This window comes from Kogia breviceps, chromosome 8 (assembly GCF_026419965.1).
Source record: "Kogia breviceps isolate mKogBre1 chromosome 8, mKogBre1 haplotype 1, whole genome shotgun sequence".
Taxonomy (NCBI): Eukaryota; Metazoa; Chordata; class Mammalia; order Artiodactyla; family Physeteridae; genus Kogia; species Kogia breviceps.
The window spans coordinates 22,828,065-22,847,138 of record NC_081317.1 but is presented as its reverse complement, the minus strand read 5'-3'; the positions used below and the strand labels follow the sequence as shown (position 1 = coordinate 22,847,138).

Here is a 19,074-nt window from a genome sequence, read left to right as displayed (position 1 = left end):
ATTCTTTGCTCTCTTTTTTCCCAGCAATTCTCTCCAGTTTGACTCTCAAGTTCTTTCGACTCTGCTCTCAGGTAAAATGATCATCTTTATCTTGGAAACTTCTAAATATACTTGTACAATCCAAATTTGTTCTTTGGGGTTCAGTTTTTTTTTTTCTCTCTGCAGAGATGGCATATATTTGAGGTGATATGAAGAGATTCATGGGCATGAGACAGATTTTTTTGTTAATTAAATTTGTATTTGGATAGATTTTTGTCTTTGCAAGTTGACTTTGATATTCCAGTCGAAATGAAATAAAAGGAAATGAAAAATAAAAGCTCTTTTCAGTTAACTTTAAAAAATCAATATGGAAATATCCATTTGTTTTTAATGATTCCTATAAGATGGAAGTAAATATACAAAATACAAATCTAAGTGATGTAATACAATGATGTATATTAAAAGTTTTTAAATAGAGCTGGTGATGTTCCAACATTGCAATATTTGTGAGGACAATGTTTTAATATTGAAAATCTTTTGTCAATGGTATGATGCAATATGTAATCAGAATGGTATGTTACTGGCATAAAAACAGATGCACAGATCAATGAACAGAATAGAGAACCCAGAAATAAATCCACACATATATGGTCAGTTAACTTATAACAAAAGAGCCAAGAATATACAATGGGGAAAGGACAGTCTCTTCGATAAATGGTACTGGGAAAACTGGACAGCCACGTGCAAAAGGATGAAAGTAGACCATTATCTTACACCGTACACAAAAATCAACTCAAAATGAATTAAAGATTTGAATGTAAGACTTGAAACCTTAAAACTCCTAGAAGAAAACATAGGTGGTAGGCTCCCTGACGTTAGCCTTGTTATGATTTTTTTTGGATTTGGCACCAAAAACAAAGGCAACAGAAGCAAAAATAAACAAGTGGGACTACATCCAACTAAAAAGATTTTGCACAGCACAGAAAAGCATCAGCAAAATGAAAAGTCAATCTACTGAATGGAAGAAAATATTTGCCAACCATATATCTTGTAAGGGGTTAACATCCAAAAAATATAAAGAACTCATACAACTCAAGAGCAAAAGAACCTCCATCTGATTAAAGAATGGGCAGAGGAACCAAACAGACATTTTTCCATAGAAGACATACAGAAGGCCAACAGGTAGGTACATGAAAAGATGCTCAACATCACTAATCATCGGGAAACACAAATTAAAACTACAATTAGACGTCATCTCACACCTATTAGAATGGCTAGTATCAAAAAGACAAGAAATAACGAGCACTGCTGTGGATGTAGAGAAAAGGAAACCCTTATGCACTATTGGTGGGAATGTAAATTGGTACAGCCACTGTAGAAAACAGTATGGAGGTTCCTCAAAAAATTTAAAATAAAACTATCATATGATTCTGCAATTCCACTTCTGGGTATTTAACTGAAGAAAACAAAAACACTAACTCTAAAAGATATCTGTACCCCCATGTTCATTTCAGCATTATTTACAATAGCCAAGACATGGAAACAACCTAAGTGTCCATCAATGGATAAATGGATACAGAAAACATGTGTATGTGTATACACATACACACACACACACACACACACACACACATACCACAATGGAATATTATTAAGCCATAAAAAGAATGAGATCTTGCCAACTCTGACAACATGGATGGACCTTGAGGGCATTATGCTAAGTGAAATGAGTCAAAGAAAGACAAATACCATATGATCTCGTCTGTATGTAGAATTTAAAACCAAAACCTAAACCAAACTTATAGATACACGGAACTGGTGGGTGGTCACCAGAGGTAGCGGTGGGGGTAGCGGGTGAGCAAAATGGGTGAAAGGAGTCAAAAGGTACAAACTTCCAGTTATAAAATAAATGTCATGGGGATGTAATGTATAACATGGCAATTATAATTAATAATGCTGTATAGCACATTTGATGTTGGTAAGACAGTAGATCTTAAAGGTTCTCATCACACCAAAAAATTTTATAACTATGTACATGGACTTACATAGTTTACTAGACTTATTGTGGTGATCACTGCGCAATATATATATACAAATATTGAATCACTATGTTGTACTAATATACTAAACTAATATAATGTATGTCCATTACACCTCAATAACAAAGTTTAAATTATTATTATTTTTTAAAAATTATTTCAAACTATTTCTCCTTTGATTTATTTTTGTGATAATCTTTTCTCAACTATGATATTTATCTGGTTAGAAATGAGAAACCAATTGCTAGAACACATTTTTACATAAATTTTCTTGTAGTCCATTAAATACTGACTATATATACCGTACAAAACATGAAACAAAAATTTTGACTTTAAAAATAAACATTCCTTATCATCAATTTCAATTCTATTTTTTATTATAAACAGGAACAGAAATGAACATCAATAAAACATATTGCGTTTGTTATTTATTTGCAGCCTTGCATATGAAGGGTGCAATCTTCTGTTCAAGAAGGCAGTTAATTTATTTGTTTAATTAACGCTTTTTTCTTTTTTGGGGGGGGAAAAATATGGAACATTTCACAAATTTGCAAGTCCTCCTTATGCAGGGGCTATGCTAATCTTCTCCGTGTTGTTCCAATTTTAGTATGTGTGCTGTAACACATATGTGTTTTCGAGAAATCATTGTTTTATTTGTCAATCCTTAACTAATACTTCTTCGTTTGGCTTTAGTTCAAATTTAGGAAAAATCTCAAAATGGATAGTTTTGGATACAAAATGCTTACATTCAAACTAGAGGTACCTTCTGGCTCTTGAGACAACTTAACTAATTTGAATTTCAGTCTCCTTATGTTATAGATAAATAGTAGTTTTTGGTTGTCTTACCTGGAACAGTCATGTCCTGTCCAAGCTGAGAGACAATGGCATCGGTTTGGTCTTACGCATTTTCCACCATTTAAGCAGGGAGACTGGCAAACAGCTGGGATGAAAAATTCATGTATTTATTTAATGAATACTGAGCAATCTGAAGATGTCCATGAAGGCAGGCAGAATAAGATTTGACTCTGCTTTCTGCTCCAGCCACCACCATTCCTCATGGACTGCATCCTGCTACTTTGCTCAACCTCATGTCATTATGTGGTACCACCTCCCTTTTTCCTTCCAACCGAGTCAATTTTCATATTTAAGCCCCAGGTTAAGTTCTACCTACATACTGAAACCTTTGCGGATAACTCAGAGTCGACTGATTTTTCTCCTTAATCTTTTTATTTGTTCAACTAATTTGACACATACTGTTTTGAACTGCAAATTATTCAAATACTCGATGAGACTGTAAGTCTCTGGAGGGAGCCAGCACTGAACTCTATGACTGATGAAGTCATAACATCAGACATCAACTCTTACGACAACAGATCAGGCATGCAGATTGTCTAACATCACGGATAATTTGAAAGCCCTTTGTGTTTGCTAGGAAACGTATTTCATGGCTTTTAGCATTGGAATTACAGAACCTGGGGTAGAGTTAAAAATTAGCCACAGGTGAAACCCTGAGTGAACACCCAGAGATTTACTATGCAGACATCTTTCTCACAAGTCCTTAGTCTCAAACACTTCATCTGCATGAATCTATCTGTTAAAAAACCTAAGGACACTAAAAACTGATGAAGACCAGTCAGTTTAACGTATCAAAGAAAAAATAAAATGTCTGTTGGGAGAAAGCTGGAAACGAGAAACATTTAAGTCTCATGATTTCAGCCTCATAGCTTGGAAAGGGCAGGCTTCCCCAGAGGAAAAACTCATCTTTGGTGAGAGATAAAGAAATGTCACTTCTCTAATCACTCATTCATAAAGTATGGGGAAAACGTCAGCAATCCAGGCACTGGATAAGCACTGAGAGAGGACAAGAAGGAAAACACCAGCCTTTGCCCTTAGCTTTCTTGACGAGCAAGCTAACAGAATGACTGTATTTGCAATGTAACAAAAAGGAAATTACGAAATAAAGCAGGGTTAAAAATAGCAAAAAGAAACCCCAATAATCCAATCCACAACTAATTCTCCATATCTGCTTGCTAATATATATTTAAAAAATTACTCTTTTTCAAGAGCATGATGATTTAGTGGTACCTGACTGTACTAACAAATTTTTTATTATTTTCACTTCTCTGTCTAAAAGCCTAACACTTTCCTCCTTCCCTATAACAAGGGTGCCCCCAACGTTCTATTCTGGGCCACCTTCTCATGCTACGTGTCTTCTGCAAAGACTTATTTTTTCTCCCCCATGAATGTTTCCCAATGATGACTGACATATGTCTATCTTCAATGTAGATGAGTCTTCTGGGAACCCAAACCATCATCCAATTGCCTGTCAGACCTCTCCCTTTTATGTTCCACTGGCCCCTCAAACTCAGCATGTCCTTACCTACTTAACTCCTTATCTGTACCTTCAAACCTGTTCCTCTTGGGTTCTCTATCTCAAGGGTAGAAGTGGCACCACCTTCCACTCAGGGGCCCAAACTGGAAATATCAGTCTTGACTCTCTTCAGACCTTTACTCCTACAATACATCTATAACCAAGTAGTGTTGATTCATCTCCCTAACTTCTCTCATCCTTTTTGGCCGTCCTCATTTCTCTAGACTTCATAAGCTCTTGCCAATTCTGCTTTGATAACTCCCTAACAAGTCTCCCTAATTTAAGTCTTGCTTTCTGCCCTTCTCCGTACTGCTGCCAAAATCATTTTTCAAAACGAAAATCTGATCACATGATCTTCCTGCTGAAGACCCTTTAGTGGCTTCTGTGGCTCAGAAGACATAATCCGGCATCTTGAACTTGGCAGGCAACGCGCTTCCTAATTTGGCTCTGCCCATCTTTACAGCTTCATTTCCAGCCACACCCCTACACTGCCTCTGTGGCTTCAGCTCTATTTTGCTGATCACATTTGTGCTACTCTTCCATGCCTTTGGCTAGAACGAGCTCCTCCTGGTGACTCCTCTTCCTTTGATTCGATGCTTGGAAAGCCTTTTCTGAAGGTCTGCACTTGGGTAGTTTACCCGTCTTCACTGTTGTCCTTTTAAAGAATTCAGTTAGCCTCTAGTCACCTACTTATAGGCCACTCTGTATCCCTTCTTATTTTCTACATTGGATTCTGGAGGGCAGGAGCTCCTGTTTTATACACTTTTGTATATTTAATATCAATACTTAGTGGGTATGTGTGGGATATGGGCTGAGGTAGCTGCAGGAAGATTGAAAAAAAAAATAAAGACTATACGGCTCATGTCATTAAGGTCAGTTAGGGAGCTAAAGAGCTAAAAGAAATACAAATAGATCAACTGAGCTTTAAATGGCATGGTTCTAGCTGACTGTGTAATATCTATAGACATGGAATGTTAGAAGACAGATTATTGTGGGAGAGAGCAAGTTTAGGGACAGAGGAAACTTAGGCAGGGCTTTGGAGGTTGGGTCAAGTTTCAATAGGCAGAGGAAGCCATGTCTGCAGGGGACAGGATGTGACTGGCAGGATGGGAAGTAAGGTGTATCAGGTGTGCTGACGCCAGTCTGAGAGTCAGAAGAATTTGGGTTGGATGTGAAGACAACAGGCAACCATCTTAGGTTCTTAAAAAGGGCAATTCATGACCAAGGTAGTGTGTAATGGTGTTTTGGAAAAGGAGATGGGAAGGTCAAGTAGTAGACTCTGGCGGTGATCCAAAGGAGAGGTCTTTTACTAGCTGGTGATCGTGCGGATAGAGTAAGATGCAAGAGATACTGTGCAGGAAGGAACAGAAGGAGTGCTGATACTGGTAATCTCAGATGAAGGGGAGGGAGAGTGGAGGATGTCTCCATCTGGAAGCACGATGCCGCCACCTGCAAAGATACGATGCCTGGGAAAGGGCAAGGCTGGTTTGCAGGTAGGTTCAATTTTGTATGCATGAGAAATATAGATAAATACCAAGGTTGATTTGTAATAAAGAAATACCAGATAGATTGCTGTAAGGCTTTCAAATAAAAGCTTCAAATTTAGCCTCCGGTGTTACATTTTTCCCTTCCTACACTCAAGGATGCCTCGCTTTTGGCTTTATGTGGGGTGGCTGCACATCTGATTTTGCCTTTTTTACCTTTCACTACCATTTCCCTGGCTTACTTATTAAAAGTGCCCCTTTCATTCTCAAAAACGTCCCAGTCTGGAGACTAAATTATATGGTCACCCCAGACTCAGAGCTCATGACAAGCTCTGGTGTCAGCTAGCCTGTTCTACTTTACAATTAACCTCACTAGGAGGTGGTATACATATTATTTACAGGAGGAATAGTGGAGTGTGAAATAAATATAGCAAGTTCTTTGCTTTTAATAGTTGCCTGAAAATTAGGACATTAAAAAGGTAAAAAAATCTATTATTTGAAACTGATTGATTTATTAGACAATTACTAAAAATCCTATCATATGCAGGCACTATGCTAGGTACTGAAGATGTAAAGATCACAAAGGAATATCCCTGCCCTCAGCTGGCATATAATCTAGTGAGGGCAGGGAAAGATTAATAACCAAGCAATTAAACAGACAGCAAAGTACAGTGGGATAAATGCCCGTATTTGAGATAGACAAGGGTTACTAAGGGCACATGTTTGTCACCAACCAATCAACAACAGTTTGTTACTGTCTTCCATGATAAGGAACCATCTCTTGTTGAGTTTTTTCACTTTAACTTAAATTGTATTTATTTAGAGCCTTGTTCTTTCTAGATAGGTACTACGAATTTACTGCTTTAGCTTCATAGAGATTAAAATAAATATTCTTCCAAACTTCTGCATTATGTTTCCTCTACATTCTGCAAAATAGAGCAAATGACATGAAGAAGGCTGACAACTGAGTCGACTCAGATGCTCTTTTTTTGTCACACGGCCCCCAGAGGTGTCTCTGAGGCAGCCATAGGTTCAGCATTGAGACCGCCATTCAAGGGACCACCTTGAGGAATGGGTTTTTTTTTTTTTTTTTTTTTTGGATCTTTTCAACCGAGATCCCATGCGGCATGTGGGATCTTAGTTCCCTGACCAGGGATTGAACCCATGCCCCTCGCACTGGAAGCGTGGACTCTTAACCACTGGACTGCCACGGAAGTCCCTTGAGGAATTCTTGAGAAATTCTGATACCCTTTTGTTTCGCTGCCACCTCTGAATCTGAGTCACACTCATCAGTGTCCTGTAGGGCTTCACAGAGTCAAGTCACCAAGAAAACAAACCATGAGAGGAGGCCTACCTGTGTGACAGCGGGACCCTGTCCAGCCAGATGGACAGTCACACTGATAAGGTGCCACACAGCGACCGCTGTTCAGACAGGGAAGAATGCAGATTGCTAGAAAGGAGATCAAAAAAGGATTTGATCAAAACACATACACTCAGATATGTTCAAGTGTTCAAAAAACATTTTCCAGGAGGAGTAAAGCCCTGGTTGACCCACTAGAAAATCTTCCGTATGTGCTCTGTTTATTAATCAGTATCATTGGGAAAACACAATCCAGAAAGTCAGTCTGGACCCTCAACCTGATGTAATGACTCTAATGCCAGATGCACTCTTTCCGAGAGGACACACTGTAATCGATGCCTGCTGAGTGCTTTGCTTTCTCTTCACAAACTAAGCAGAATGTTCTCCGTTTGTTACCCTTTCAAATTTCCATTACAAATTACATAAAGTGCTCTAAGAGGGTTTGGCTACCTCGAGATTCTCTTCTTGCCTTTAATTAAATGTGAGAATGGGAGTCATAAGCTCTTCTGTGGGCTGGTGTTTGTAACACATTAGTAGTGATGGGACAGCTCAGTCTTTATCTTCTTGGAGCTGAGGCCCGATGGTGACTGAATGAGGCCTCCCCTACACCCTCCACGGCAATCGCTTCTCCTACTAGAAATTACTGAGCTCTGTAAAGAGGTGTAGTCTGTTTAAAAGGAGTGAGATTGTCTACTGGCTTGGTACTCAAAGCACGGTTCTCAAACCCAAAACGTTGGTATTATGTAGGACTTGGCTAGAAATGCAGAATCTCAGGTCCCAGCCCAGATCTACCAAATCAGAATCTGCATTTAACTTCTTCCAGGTGTTTTGTATGCACAGTAAAGCTTGGGAAGGCCTGCTCTAATGCATTATCAGCACATGTTCAGTGAACTAAGCCAAGCCTGTTGTTACCCCAGGGTAAATGTTTCCCGAGTCTTTGGCTCCTTAGCATTATAGAAGGCCATGAGTGGGAGCCCTAAGTGGGAAGGCAGGATTGGAGAGAAGAAGGAAAAATGCAATTCTCTTCTTTATGAATCACTGTGAGAACACTTGCTTTGGTTGCTTTGGTGAGTTGTTAGCAGCCTAAATTGATTTCCATCCTATATTTTCCTTTCTAGATTAGTTGCAATAGTTACACTTTAGCATCTCTTATAAAATGTCTGGCCTTAAAAAGAACTGATAAATGGCCATCACGTTAGTGACTCAATGTGATTTACACATTCCCAATGAAACATGAAATCATTTTCTCCATACATATATATATTTTAAGAGACTGAAACAAAGTATAGTTTAGACATTAAAAAAATTAAAACCATTCATTTACATTCTTTCGGAAATTCAAATTTAAATGCATTTCCATGCGGATTGAAATTCTATGTTAATTTATCAAGCACTGTATAGATACAAGACTACCAACTTTCCTTACTTTCTTAATTGGGAAGAGCTACCCTTAATTAATGGTGGGCTCCAAATCTTACCTGAAAAGTACAATGTTATGCAGTGCCATGAATTTATACCAACTGTAGCAATGCATGGCACAGAACATAAACAGAAGTGAGATAAAGGAAGACCAAGGTTGTGGAACCCCCTATTATAAGCTCCTTCCCAAGAAGATTCTTGGAAATCTGTGCCAGGAGGCAGATGAAGACAGCTCTGGATGGATCTTGATAACTGTATTTTTCAAGATCACTGATGTTCTGCAACTAAATGACATATGTAAAGCAGCCCTTGGCCCTCTGTCTGGTCTGCTATGGGATTTAAGCAAGTGAGTTTCTGCCACTAGTAAAGGCAGCTCCTGGTAACTCCCCTGAGTTGGCAACTTCTAGGCTAACCACTGGGACTCAAAGTAAGATTTGAGGACAGACTCACGCTCTTCACAGAGACGCCCCATCCAGCCGTCTGGACAGGAACAAGCATTTGGGCGTTGGCAGATACCTCCATTCTGACATGGGAACCGACAGACAGCTGAAAAACAAGCAGGATGAGTCCTAAATCTAGGGAATTATGGAAGGGTGGTCGTCAGAAAATAGGACCGATTATTTACATTTCTTGATATTTCCTTGAATCGAGTTTTAAGGAAGGGAAACAAAACCCAATCTCAAGATTCGATTGGGGATGAGCATAAGGGGCTCAGGAGGGGCATAAACAAGCTTGGGTAGTTCTGAGAATGTAACTATCAACGTCTTCATAATTTGAGGATTCAGGGCAGGAGGGAACAAGGCGGTTTATATAAAAAGATAGTCTCTTTTGATCTGGACCAGGGGAAGTGCCCTTCGAGAAGATGCGAAAATTCTCTTCCAAAGGAGGCCTTTGATAGCCGGTAGCTCTTTGGTGATACCACTGTCCCACACTATCTTAAGTGAAGAAACAAACAAACAAGTAAACAAACACACAACTTTCATTTGACTTCTGACTTTAAGTGACACCTGGGCTATTCCTTGAGGATACCACCTCCTCAGCATCCCTCTGAAGAGGAGTTTGCACATACTCTTACAACCCATGTGTTGGTGACCTCATTTCTTATTGCTGCTTCCAAACAATTAATGTCTTTTCTCTTGCAATAACCCTTGCCTCTTTTGAGGCTCATGCCTTTCATTCACTCATTTCCTCAATTCCCCCTGCCCCCAAAGTCACTGAAAACTTGGGCATTTTTGACTTAAGACATGACACCATAAAACTCCTAGAAGAGAACATTAGCAAAACATTCTCTGACATAAATTGTAGCACTATTTTCTCAGGTCGGTTTCCCAAGGCAAAAGAAATAAAAGCAAAAATAAACAAATGGGACCTAATCAAACCTATAAGCTTTTGCATAGCAAAGGAAACCATAAACAAAATGAAAAGACAACCTAGGGGCTGGGAGAAAATATGTGCAAATGATGCTACCGACAAGGGCTTAATTTCCAAAATATACAAACAGCCCATGCAACTCAATATCAAAAAAAATCAACAACCTAATTTAAAAATGGGCAGAAGATCTAAATAGACATTTCTCCAAAGAAGACATACAGATGGCCAACAGGCACATGAAAAGATGTTCAACATCACTAGCTATTAGAGAAATGCAAACTAAAACTGCAATGAGGTATCACCTCACACCCGTCAGAATGGCCATCATCAAATAATAAACGCTGGACAGGGTGTGGAGAAAACCGTCCTACATTGTTGGTGGGAATGTAAATTGGTGCAGACACTAAGGAGAACAGTATGGAGGTCCCTTAAAAATTTTTTAAAATTTACCATATTAGTTACCATATGATCCAGCAATCCTACTCCTGGGCATATATCCAGAAAAGACAAAAACTGTAATACAAAAAGATACACGCACCCCAGTGTTCATAGCAGACAATAGCTGCTAATAGCCAGTAGCTAATAGCAGACACCAGACAACAGCCAAGAAGCAACCTAAGTGTGCATCAACCTAAGTGTCCATATATATGCACACACACACACAACACACACACACACACACACACACACACACAAAATGGAATATTACTCAGCCATAAAGAACAAAATATTGCCATTTTGCAGCAACATGGATGGACCTAGAGATTATCATACTAAGTGAAGTACGTCAGCGAAAGACAAATATTATATGATATCACTTATATGTGGAAACTAAAAAATAATACAAATGAACTTATTTACAAAACAGAAGCAGACTCATAGATAAAGAAAATAAAATTATGGTTACCAAAGGGGAGAGGAGGTGGAGTATGGGACTAACAGATAAACAATACTATATATAAAATAAATTAAAAGGATTTATTGTATAGCATAGGGAACTACATTCAATATCTTTTTTTTTTTGGCGGGGGTCTGCACCATGCGGGCTTGCGGGATCTTAGTTTGCCAACCAGATATTGAACCCGGGCCCTCAGCAGTGAAAGTGCAGAGTCCTAACCACTCTATCTGCAGGGAATTCCCTCAATATCTTGTAATAACCTATAATGGAAAAGAATCTGGAAAAGAATATATATCCAAATCACTTTGCTGTACACCTGAAACTAACACAGTATTGTAAATCAACTATAAAATTGAAAAATCAACAATGAAATAATTTTTAAAAGACTTTGGCCTTTTTTCACCCCCAATCCAAATCTGACCACTGTCCTCATGGCCATGTGGACAACCCATCTAACAACTTGATTATTCTTTTAGTTCCTTGGTGATGTCTGTCTTGTTCAGTAGCAGAATTCCTCACTTTCAGTATTTGCAGAATGAATGGAATAATTACTATGATTTGTAAATATCTTATTAGAGAAATGTAAGTTTTAGAAGGACATACTAGGATGCCTCATTATCTATCTCATTCCATTTTGCAGAATTTTCAACATAGAAACCTCCCCCTCCTCGAGAACATATTATTATTATTATTATTTTTAGTTTTATTTATTTATTTATTTTTGGCTGTATTGAGTCTTCGTTGCTGCGCACAGTCTTTCTCTAGTTGTGGCGAGTGGGGGCTACTCTTCGTTGTGGTGCGTGGGCCCATTGCGGTGGCTTCTCTTGTGGACCCTGGGCTCTAGGTGCGTGCGGGCTCAGTAGTTGTGGCTTGCGGGCTCAGTAGTTTTGGCTCACAGGCTTAGTTGCTCCACGGCATGTGGGATCTTCCTGGACCAGGGCTCGAACCCGTGTCCCCTGCATTGGCAGGCAGATTCTTAACCATTGTGCCACCAGGGAAGTCCCCGAGAAGATATTATTGAATGCACTCACAAAATTCATCCTTAGGTTTGCAAATTCAATCCAGCAGGTAAAGAGACAGCTCATGTAAACATGGAATGCTTGCCACCAGCCCCTGGCATGTCCAGGGAGACCAAGTGGTGGGCTCTGCTTCCTTGGGGCCACCCAGTACCTCTTGTCTCATACTCTGCCCTCTGGGTGGGCTGCCTCATCCGTTATGGGGCTCAGGGGGCTGCTCAGGATGGACGAGTAGAACTGGAATCTGTGTTGAAACACCTGAGTGTCCAGGAGGTGCCCTCATGGTCCAGACATGACACAGCTCCCCTTAGCAGCTGGATAACACTTCCAAGATTTGGAGAGAAGACTTGTGTAAGGAGCCATGATTGACTCAGAAAGGGGCCATGTGCTGGGCCAGAGGTCTGTGTGCAAGCCTTCAAAAGTCAAACTCATAAAGTTAAGGAAAATGACACACATGTTACAAGAAGACTGAAAGCCAAGGAAAGATAAAATAGCATGCATACTAGTTGTTGGCCAAATCAGACTGCCATATGCATTTTCCTACAGCTTCACTAGGAACTAACCATTCAAATATTTCCTTACCTCTGCAGACAGGAGCTGATGTCCAGGTTCCATTCTCTAGGCAAACACTCCTCAGGGAACCCTCCAACATGTATCCACTGTAACACGAGTAGGTGATCATGTCCCCATACTGATAATGTACACCTCGGGCAATTGCATTTTCTACGTGAGTTGGTGGACCACATGAGATTTCTATAGGAAAACCAAAAATATAATTAAGCTTGTGCTACTAACCCAGCCAGTGGTTGGGAGAGGACAGTTTCACCTCTAAGACTTAAAGAGGAAAGACAAAATACACAAAGGTAACCTTTTCACCTACAGAATATCTAAAAGACAACAGAAACTAAAAGCATCACCTGCTGCTCTCTAGAAAAATTAGATGTACAATCAAAGGTTTTGTCTTCTGATTCATATGTTGAAGCTGAGCTATTTTATACTCAAGGCAATAAGTCTTGCCTTCTTATACCTCGCCAAAGAGGTATAAGAACTTCAATGCACGGGGCTTCCCTGGTGGCGCAGTGGTTGGGAGTCTGCCTGCCGATGCGGGGGTCGCGGGTTCGTGCCCCAGTCCGGAAGGATCCCGCATGCCACGGAGCGGCTGGGCCCGTGAGCCACGGCCGCTGAGCCTGCGCTCCGCAACGGAAGAGGCCACAGCAGTGAGAGGCCCGCGTACCGCAAAAAAAAAAAAAAAAGAACTTCAATGCAGCATGCTTATCAAATAAGAAGACAAGAAGCATGGTGATTATTTATAGTCTATCACTTGAGAGTAAACATCATGAATTGCAGTACTGCAGATTCCATCATGGCTGTTTTATTAGTGCCTAGAACAGTGCCTGGCATACAGTGGGCTCTCGATACATGTTTGAAAAATGAGTAAATGAATGAATACTGTCTTTAGCCTAAAGATACTCCATTTACACAGCTTGATGAGGTTTATGAAATTCAAGGTTTCACATTAGTTTCCCTCTTTCCATGACTGTAAAGCAGTGACTCTCTTCTTTTGGGAAGTATAAGATTGAACGAGAATCTTCTCTTTTAAAAGCGCATGTACTGAATATTTAAATAAAAATGTTTATAACTAATTTTGCTTGGAGAGAATTTTACAAGAGAATAAACTAGATAACTAGAGTTTTTCTGTGGTGTCTCACAAGACAAGGACTGGATCGGAGTCAGGACTCTCATTAGTATCCAGTTTGTATAAGGCTAACTTTTAGATGAGTCTTCACGAACTGGCTTCTAAAAGGTCACTTTGTGGTCATAATACTATTAAAATCTTGCCAGAGGGGATGATCAATTTGTCTGATTCTTCTAAATTTTCTTTTCCTTCTAAGGTAGTTAAAAACATGAATTCAATCAGTCAGATATCCAATATGTATCAATGCATACTGTGTACCAGAAACTGGAAAGAAATAAATGGAGAAAATGCTGTACCTTTGCTCAGACAAATGGGTGAAGATAGACAAAGAAATACTGTCGTACAACTTCAAAAGAGCTATATTAGAGGTCCGGATGCCATACTGTAGAAAAATTGTGGTGAATGTAACTAATTATGCATAGGATTGTCAGGGTATGAATCACAACGACAGTGGCCTTTGGACCAGGCTATAAAGCTTGAGTGGATCAGAGGACTATTGCTTCCAGGTTGGGGGAACAGCATGTAAAAAGATACCAGTGAGCTTCATGGTTCACAGACGTGGTTGTCAAAGCACGGATTTCAGGCCACCTATGTGGGAAGCAGCTTGGGTTCTTATTAAAAATGCAAACTTCTGGGTTTTCTAGCTTTTGAGTCTGCATCTTACATACTCTCCCCAGAGGATTCTCATACACACTAAATTTTAATCACTGATTTGTAGTGATAAATCGCAAGATGAGGTGAAAAGGATGAGGAAGGTGGCTGCTTTGGTCCCTCAGGAAGGATATTTGTTCTAAGCCAAAGACTTCCTGTCTAACAGAAAATGCAAAAGAGGGATTGAGGACAAGAACTGTGGAAACTGTCTCCTCTCCTAGGCAACCCCGGATCTTCTCAAGAATACTGAGGAATAATTAAGCATGCACTGAAGGGACATTTGTAATAAATGCATGTCTCTCCTGGCTCTTGCTTCCAGTCCCCTGAGTGGTAAGTCTCCGGGAGCTGAGGCCAACGTGAGGATATGTGGGCGGAATCGGGCCACTTGGCCTGCTTTAGTTCAGGCTGATGGCTTTAAAGGAGCCTAGACAGTCAAGGCTTATACATACTTAGTTCTTCCCACTTCACTAGGGGTAGATTTCGTAAGGAGTTGGGACCCAAATCCCAGCTAAAAGTATGATACACACTTTTCTGGAGTAAAATCAAAATTCTAATGCTGCAGTAGGCTGCTAGCTAAAAATTCAAGGATTTGGGGCTATTTTACAGCTCACCCTATCAGGACAAATCACAGATATACACCAATTCGTTTTTCAAAACAAACCTATAAGATAGGAACTATTGGTGCCATTTACAAATGGGAACTCCAAAGTTCAGAGACGTTAGGGCACTAGCATAAGTTTAGAATTAGAAAGTTTTGAGGACAGAACTCAAACCCAGGTTTTCTCTGATTTCAGAATCCCCATGGACTTCATAGGCACATGTTTAATCTCATTGATTAAAGTGCAAGTGTTCCGAAAATGAAGACCACTGTAGACATAATATATTTTTATACTATGTAGCCCATTACCTTGCATCTGGTTAGACTCAATGAATATTTGTTAGTTGACTGCTGTAGAGGGAGTAGCCTGGACCACAAAGGAGGGCAGGATATTGCGCAGGAAAGATGCTTTATGTGTGTTAAGAAATGTCAAGAGTTCTATAAAAAAGAATGAAATAATGCCATTTGCAGCACTAGAGATTATCACCCTAAGTGAAGTTATGTCAGACAGAGAAAGACAAATATCATATGATATCACTTATATGTGGAGTCTAAGAAATGATACAAGTGAACTTATTTATAAAACAGAAACAGACCCACAGACATATAAAACAATCTTATGGTTACTAAAGGGAAAGGAGGAGGAGGGATAACTTAGGAATTTGGGATTAACAGATACACACTACTATAAATAAAATAGCACAGGGTACTACAGTCAATATCTTACAATAACCTATATTGGAAAAGAATCTGAAAAAGAATATATATATATATAGATATTTGTAACTGAATCACTTTGCTGTCCACCTGAAACTAACACAACATTGTATATCTACTATACTTCAATAAAAGAAAAAAATAGCCAATACTTATGTAAATTAAAATATTTTAAAAAGCAGAATGATGTCAAGAGTTATCACAAGGCAGCAAGAGATGCTGCCAGACTGTGTGTTAGGTATCAGCATGGTGCTAGCCCAGAGGTTTTCCAGTTGTGGTTCCAGGACCAGCAGTATTGCCATCAGCAACACCTGGGAAACTGTTAAAGATGCAAATTCTCAGGCCTCACTCCAGACCTACTGAATCAGACACTCTAGGATGGGCCCAGCAATCTGCTTTTTAAAAAATTTTTAAAATATTTATTTATTTATTTACATATGTATGCATGCTGTGCCAGGTCTTAGTTGTAGCATGTGGGATCTAGTTCCCTGACCAGGGATTGAACCCCAGGCCCCCTGCATTGGGAACATGGAGTCTTAACCACTGGACCACCAGGGAAGTCTCCCAGCAATCTGTTTTTAACAAGCCCTCTAGGTGGTTCTGATATCTGCTCAAGCTGGAGAACCACAGTGAAATAATTTTTGTATTGCAAAGCATGCATAGCCCATTAAAGGAGAATTTAGGGACTCTGACAGCATGGAGAAAAAAAGGTATTTTAGATTTAATATCTTGCTCATTCTTAGAAGAGCACGTTTTGAAAACCTGTTCAGTAAATTCTGGTCAGGCAGGTTTTAGTCTAGTTCTGGATTGTGTTTTTATGTTTGGATTTCAAATTAAAAAAACTTTTTTTAAGTAGCAAGACAGAAGGTGATGACCATGATAAGACAGAGTTCTAAATATCTACATATAAGTTGCCTGATTGAAAATAATCCCCCAAAGATGAGAAAACACTTCCCACTAATGAAATTCACTGGATCCCATGTGTTGACTTACTTTCACATCTGGCACTTGTCTGTGTCCACGTCTCGTCAGGGTTGCAGGTGATGATGCTTTGGCCCTGGAGCAGGAAGCCTTCCCTACACTTGATAGATACGTTCTGATCGACATAAAACTCCTTTTCAGAAAGCACAGCATTCTCAGGGATCACAAAAGGCACAGGGCATGGATTTGCTGTTAAAAATAAAAGAAAATGTGTACTGGTATTTTCCCTCTTTTCTGAGTTTGTTTCTTTGAAGGTGGAGCATTAGCCCTGCTGGAGATGTGTTCTCAGTGCTGATAATACAAGGCTTAAAAATATAGAACTTCACACCATCACCCTGATACCAAAACTAGACAAATATGTCACAAAAAAAGAAAACTACAGGCCAATATCACTGATGAACATAGATGCCAAAATCCTCAACAAAATACTAGCAAACAGCATCCAACAGCACATTAAAAGGATCATACACCATGATCAAGTGGGGTTTATCCCAGGAATGCAAGGATTCTTCAATATACATAAATCAATCAATGTGATACACCATTTAATAAATTGAAGGAGGAAAACCATATGATCAACTCAACAGATGCAGAAAAAGCTTTTAACAAAATTCAACACCTATTTATGATAAAAACTCTCCAGAAACTAGGCATACAGGGAACCTACCTCAACATAATAAAGGTCATATATGACACACCCACAGTCAACATCATTCTCAATGGTGAAAAACTGAAACCATTTCCTCTAAGATCAGGCACAACACAGGTTGTCCACTCTCACCACTATTATTCAACATAGTTTTGGAAGTTTTAGACACAGCAATCAGAGAAGAAAAAGAAATAAAAGGAATCCAAATCAGAAAAGAAGTAAAACTGTCACTGTTTGCAGATGACATGATACTATACATAGAGAATCCTAAAGATGTTACAATAAAACTACTAGAGCTAATTAATGAATTTGGTAGAGTAGCAGGATACAAAATTAATGCACAGAAATGTCTTGCATTCCTATACACTAACAATGAAAAATCTGAAAGAAAAATTAAGGAAACACTCCCATTTACCAATGCAACAAAAAGAATAAAATTCCTAGGAATAAACCTACCTAAGGAGACAAAAGAACTGTATGCAGAAAACTACAAGACACTGATGAAAGAAATTAAAGATGATACAAAGAGATGGAGAGATATACCATGTTCTTGGATTGAAAGAATCAACATTGTGAAAATGAAAAATGACCCAAAGCAATCTACAGATTCAATGCAATCCCTCTTAAACTACCAACGGCCATTTTCACAGAACTAGAACAAAAAATTTCACAATTTGTATGGAAACACAAAAGACCCCGAATAGCCAAAGCAATCTTGAGAAGGAAAAATGGAGCTGGAAGAATCAGGTTTCCGGACTTCAGACTATACTACAAAACTACAGTAATCAAGATAGTACGGTACTGGCACAAACCAGAAATATAGATCAATGGAATGGGATAGAAAGACCAGAGATAAACCCATGCATATATGGTCACCTTATCTTTGATAAAGGAGGCAAGAGTATACAATGGAGGAAAGACAGGCTCTTCAATAAGCGGTGCTGGGAAAACTGGACAGCTACATGTAAAAGATTGAAATTAGAATACTTTCTAACACCATACACAAAAGTAATCTCAAAATGGATTGAAGACCTAAATGTAAGGCCAGACACTATAAAACTCTTAGAGGAAAACACACGCAGAACATTCTATGATATAAATCACAGCAACAACCTTTTTGACCCACCTCCTAGAGAAATGGAAATTAAAAAAAAATAAACAAATGGGACCTAATGAAACTTAAAAGCTTTTGCACAGCAAAGGAAACTATAAAAAAGATGAAAAGACAACCCTCAGAATGGGAGAAAATATTTGCAAATGAGGCAGCTGACAAAGGATTAATCTCCAAAATATACAAGCAGTTCATTCAGCTCAACATCAAAAATCAAACAACCCAATCCAAAAATGGGCAGAAGACCTAAAGAGACATTTCTCCAAAGAAGATATACAGATTGCCAACAAACACATGAAAGAATGCTCAACATCACTAATCATTAGAGAAATGCAAATCAAAACTACACTGAGGTATCACCTCACACCAGTCAGAATGGCCATCATCAAAAAATCTACAAACAATAAATGCTGGAGAGGGTGTGGAGCAAAGGGAACCCTCCTGCACTATTGGTGGAAATGTAAATTGATAGAGCCACTATGGGGAACAGTATGGAGGTTCCTTAAAAAAACTAAAAAGAGAACTACCATATGAGCCAGAAATCCCACTACCAGGCATATATACTGAGAGAACCATAATTGAAAAAGAGTCATGTACCACAATGTTCATTGCAGCTCTATTTACAGTAGCCAGGACATGGAAGCAACCTAAGTGTCCATCGACAGATGAATGGTAAAGAAGATGTGGCACATATATACAGTGGAATATTACTCAGCCATAAAAAAAATGAAATT

General features: G+C 39.1%; 1 protein-coding gene and 1 pseudogene across 1 annotated transcript in view; both read right to left on the bottom strand.

Annotated features, from left to right (window-relative positions):
- The window catches only part of SVEP1 (sushi, von Willebrand factor type A, EGF and pentraxin domain containing 1), a 193,390-nt gene that overhangs the window by 2,740 nt on the left and 171,576 nt on the right, over positions 1-19,074 (bottom strand). Inside the window, exons 43-47 of the mRNA XM_059072281.2 lie at positions 16,593-16,769; positions 12,520-12,690; positions 9,103-9,198; positions 7,228-7,323; positions 2,865-2,958 (exon numbers count right to left, since the gene is read on the bottom strand). Of these exons, the coding sequence (XP_058928264.1) occupies positions 2,865-2,958; positions 7,228-7,323; positions 9,103-9,198; positions 12,520-12,690; positions 16,593-16,769 (634 nt within the window). The remainder of the gene's footprint in view (positions 1-2,864; positions 2,959-7,227; positions 7,324-9,102; positions 9,199-12,519; positions 12,691-16,592; positions 16,770-19,074) is intronic.
- Positions 2,543-2,642, bottom strand: LOC131762106 (U6 spliceosomal RNA; annotated as a pseudogene).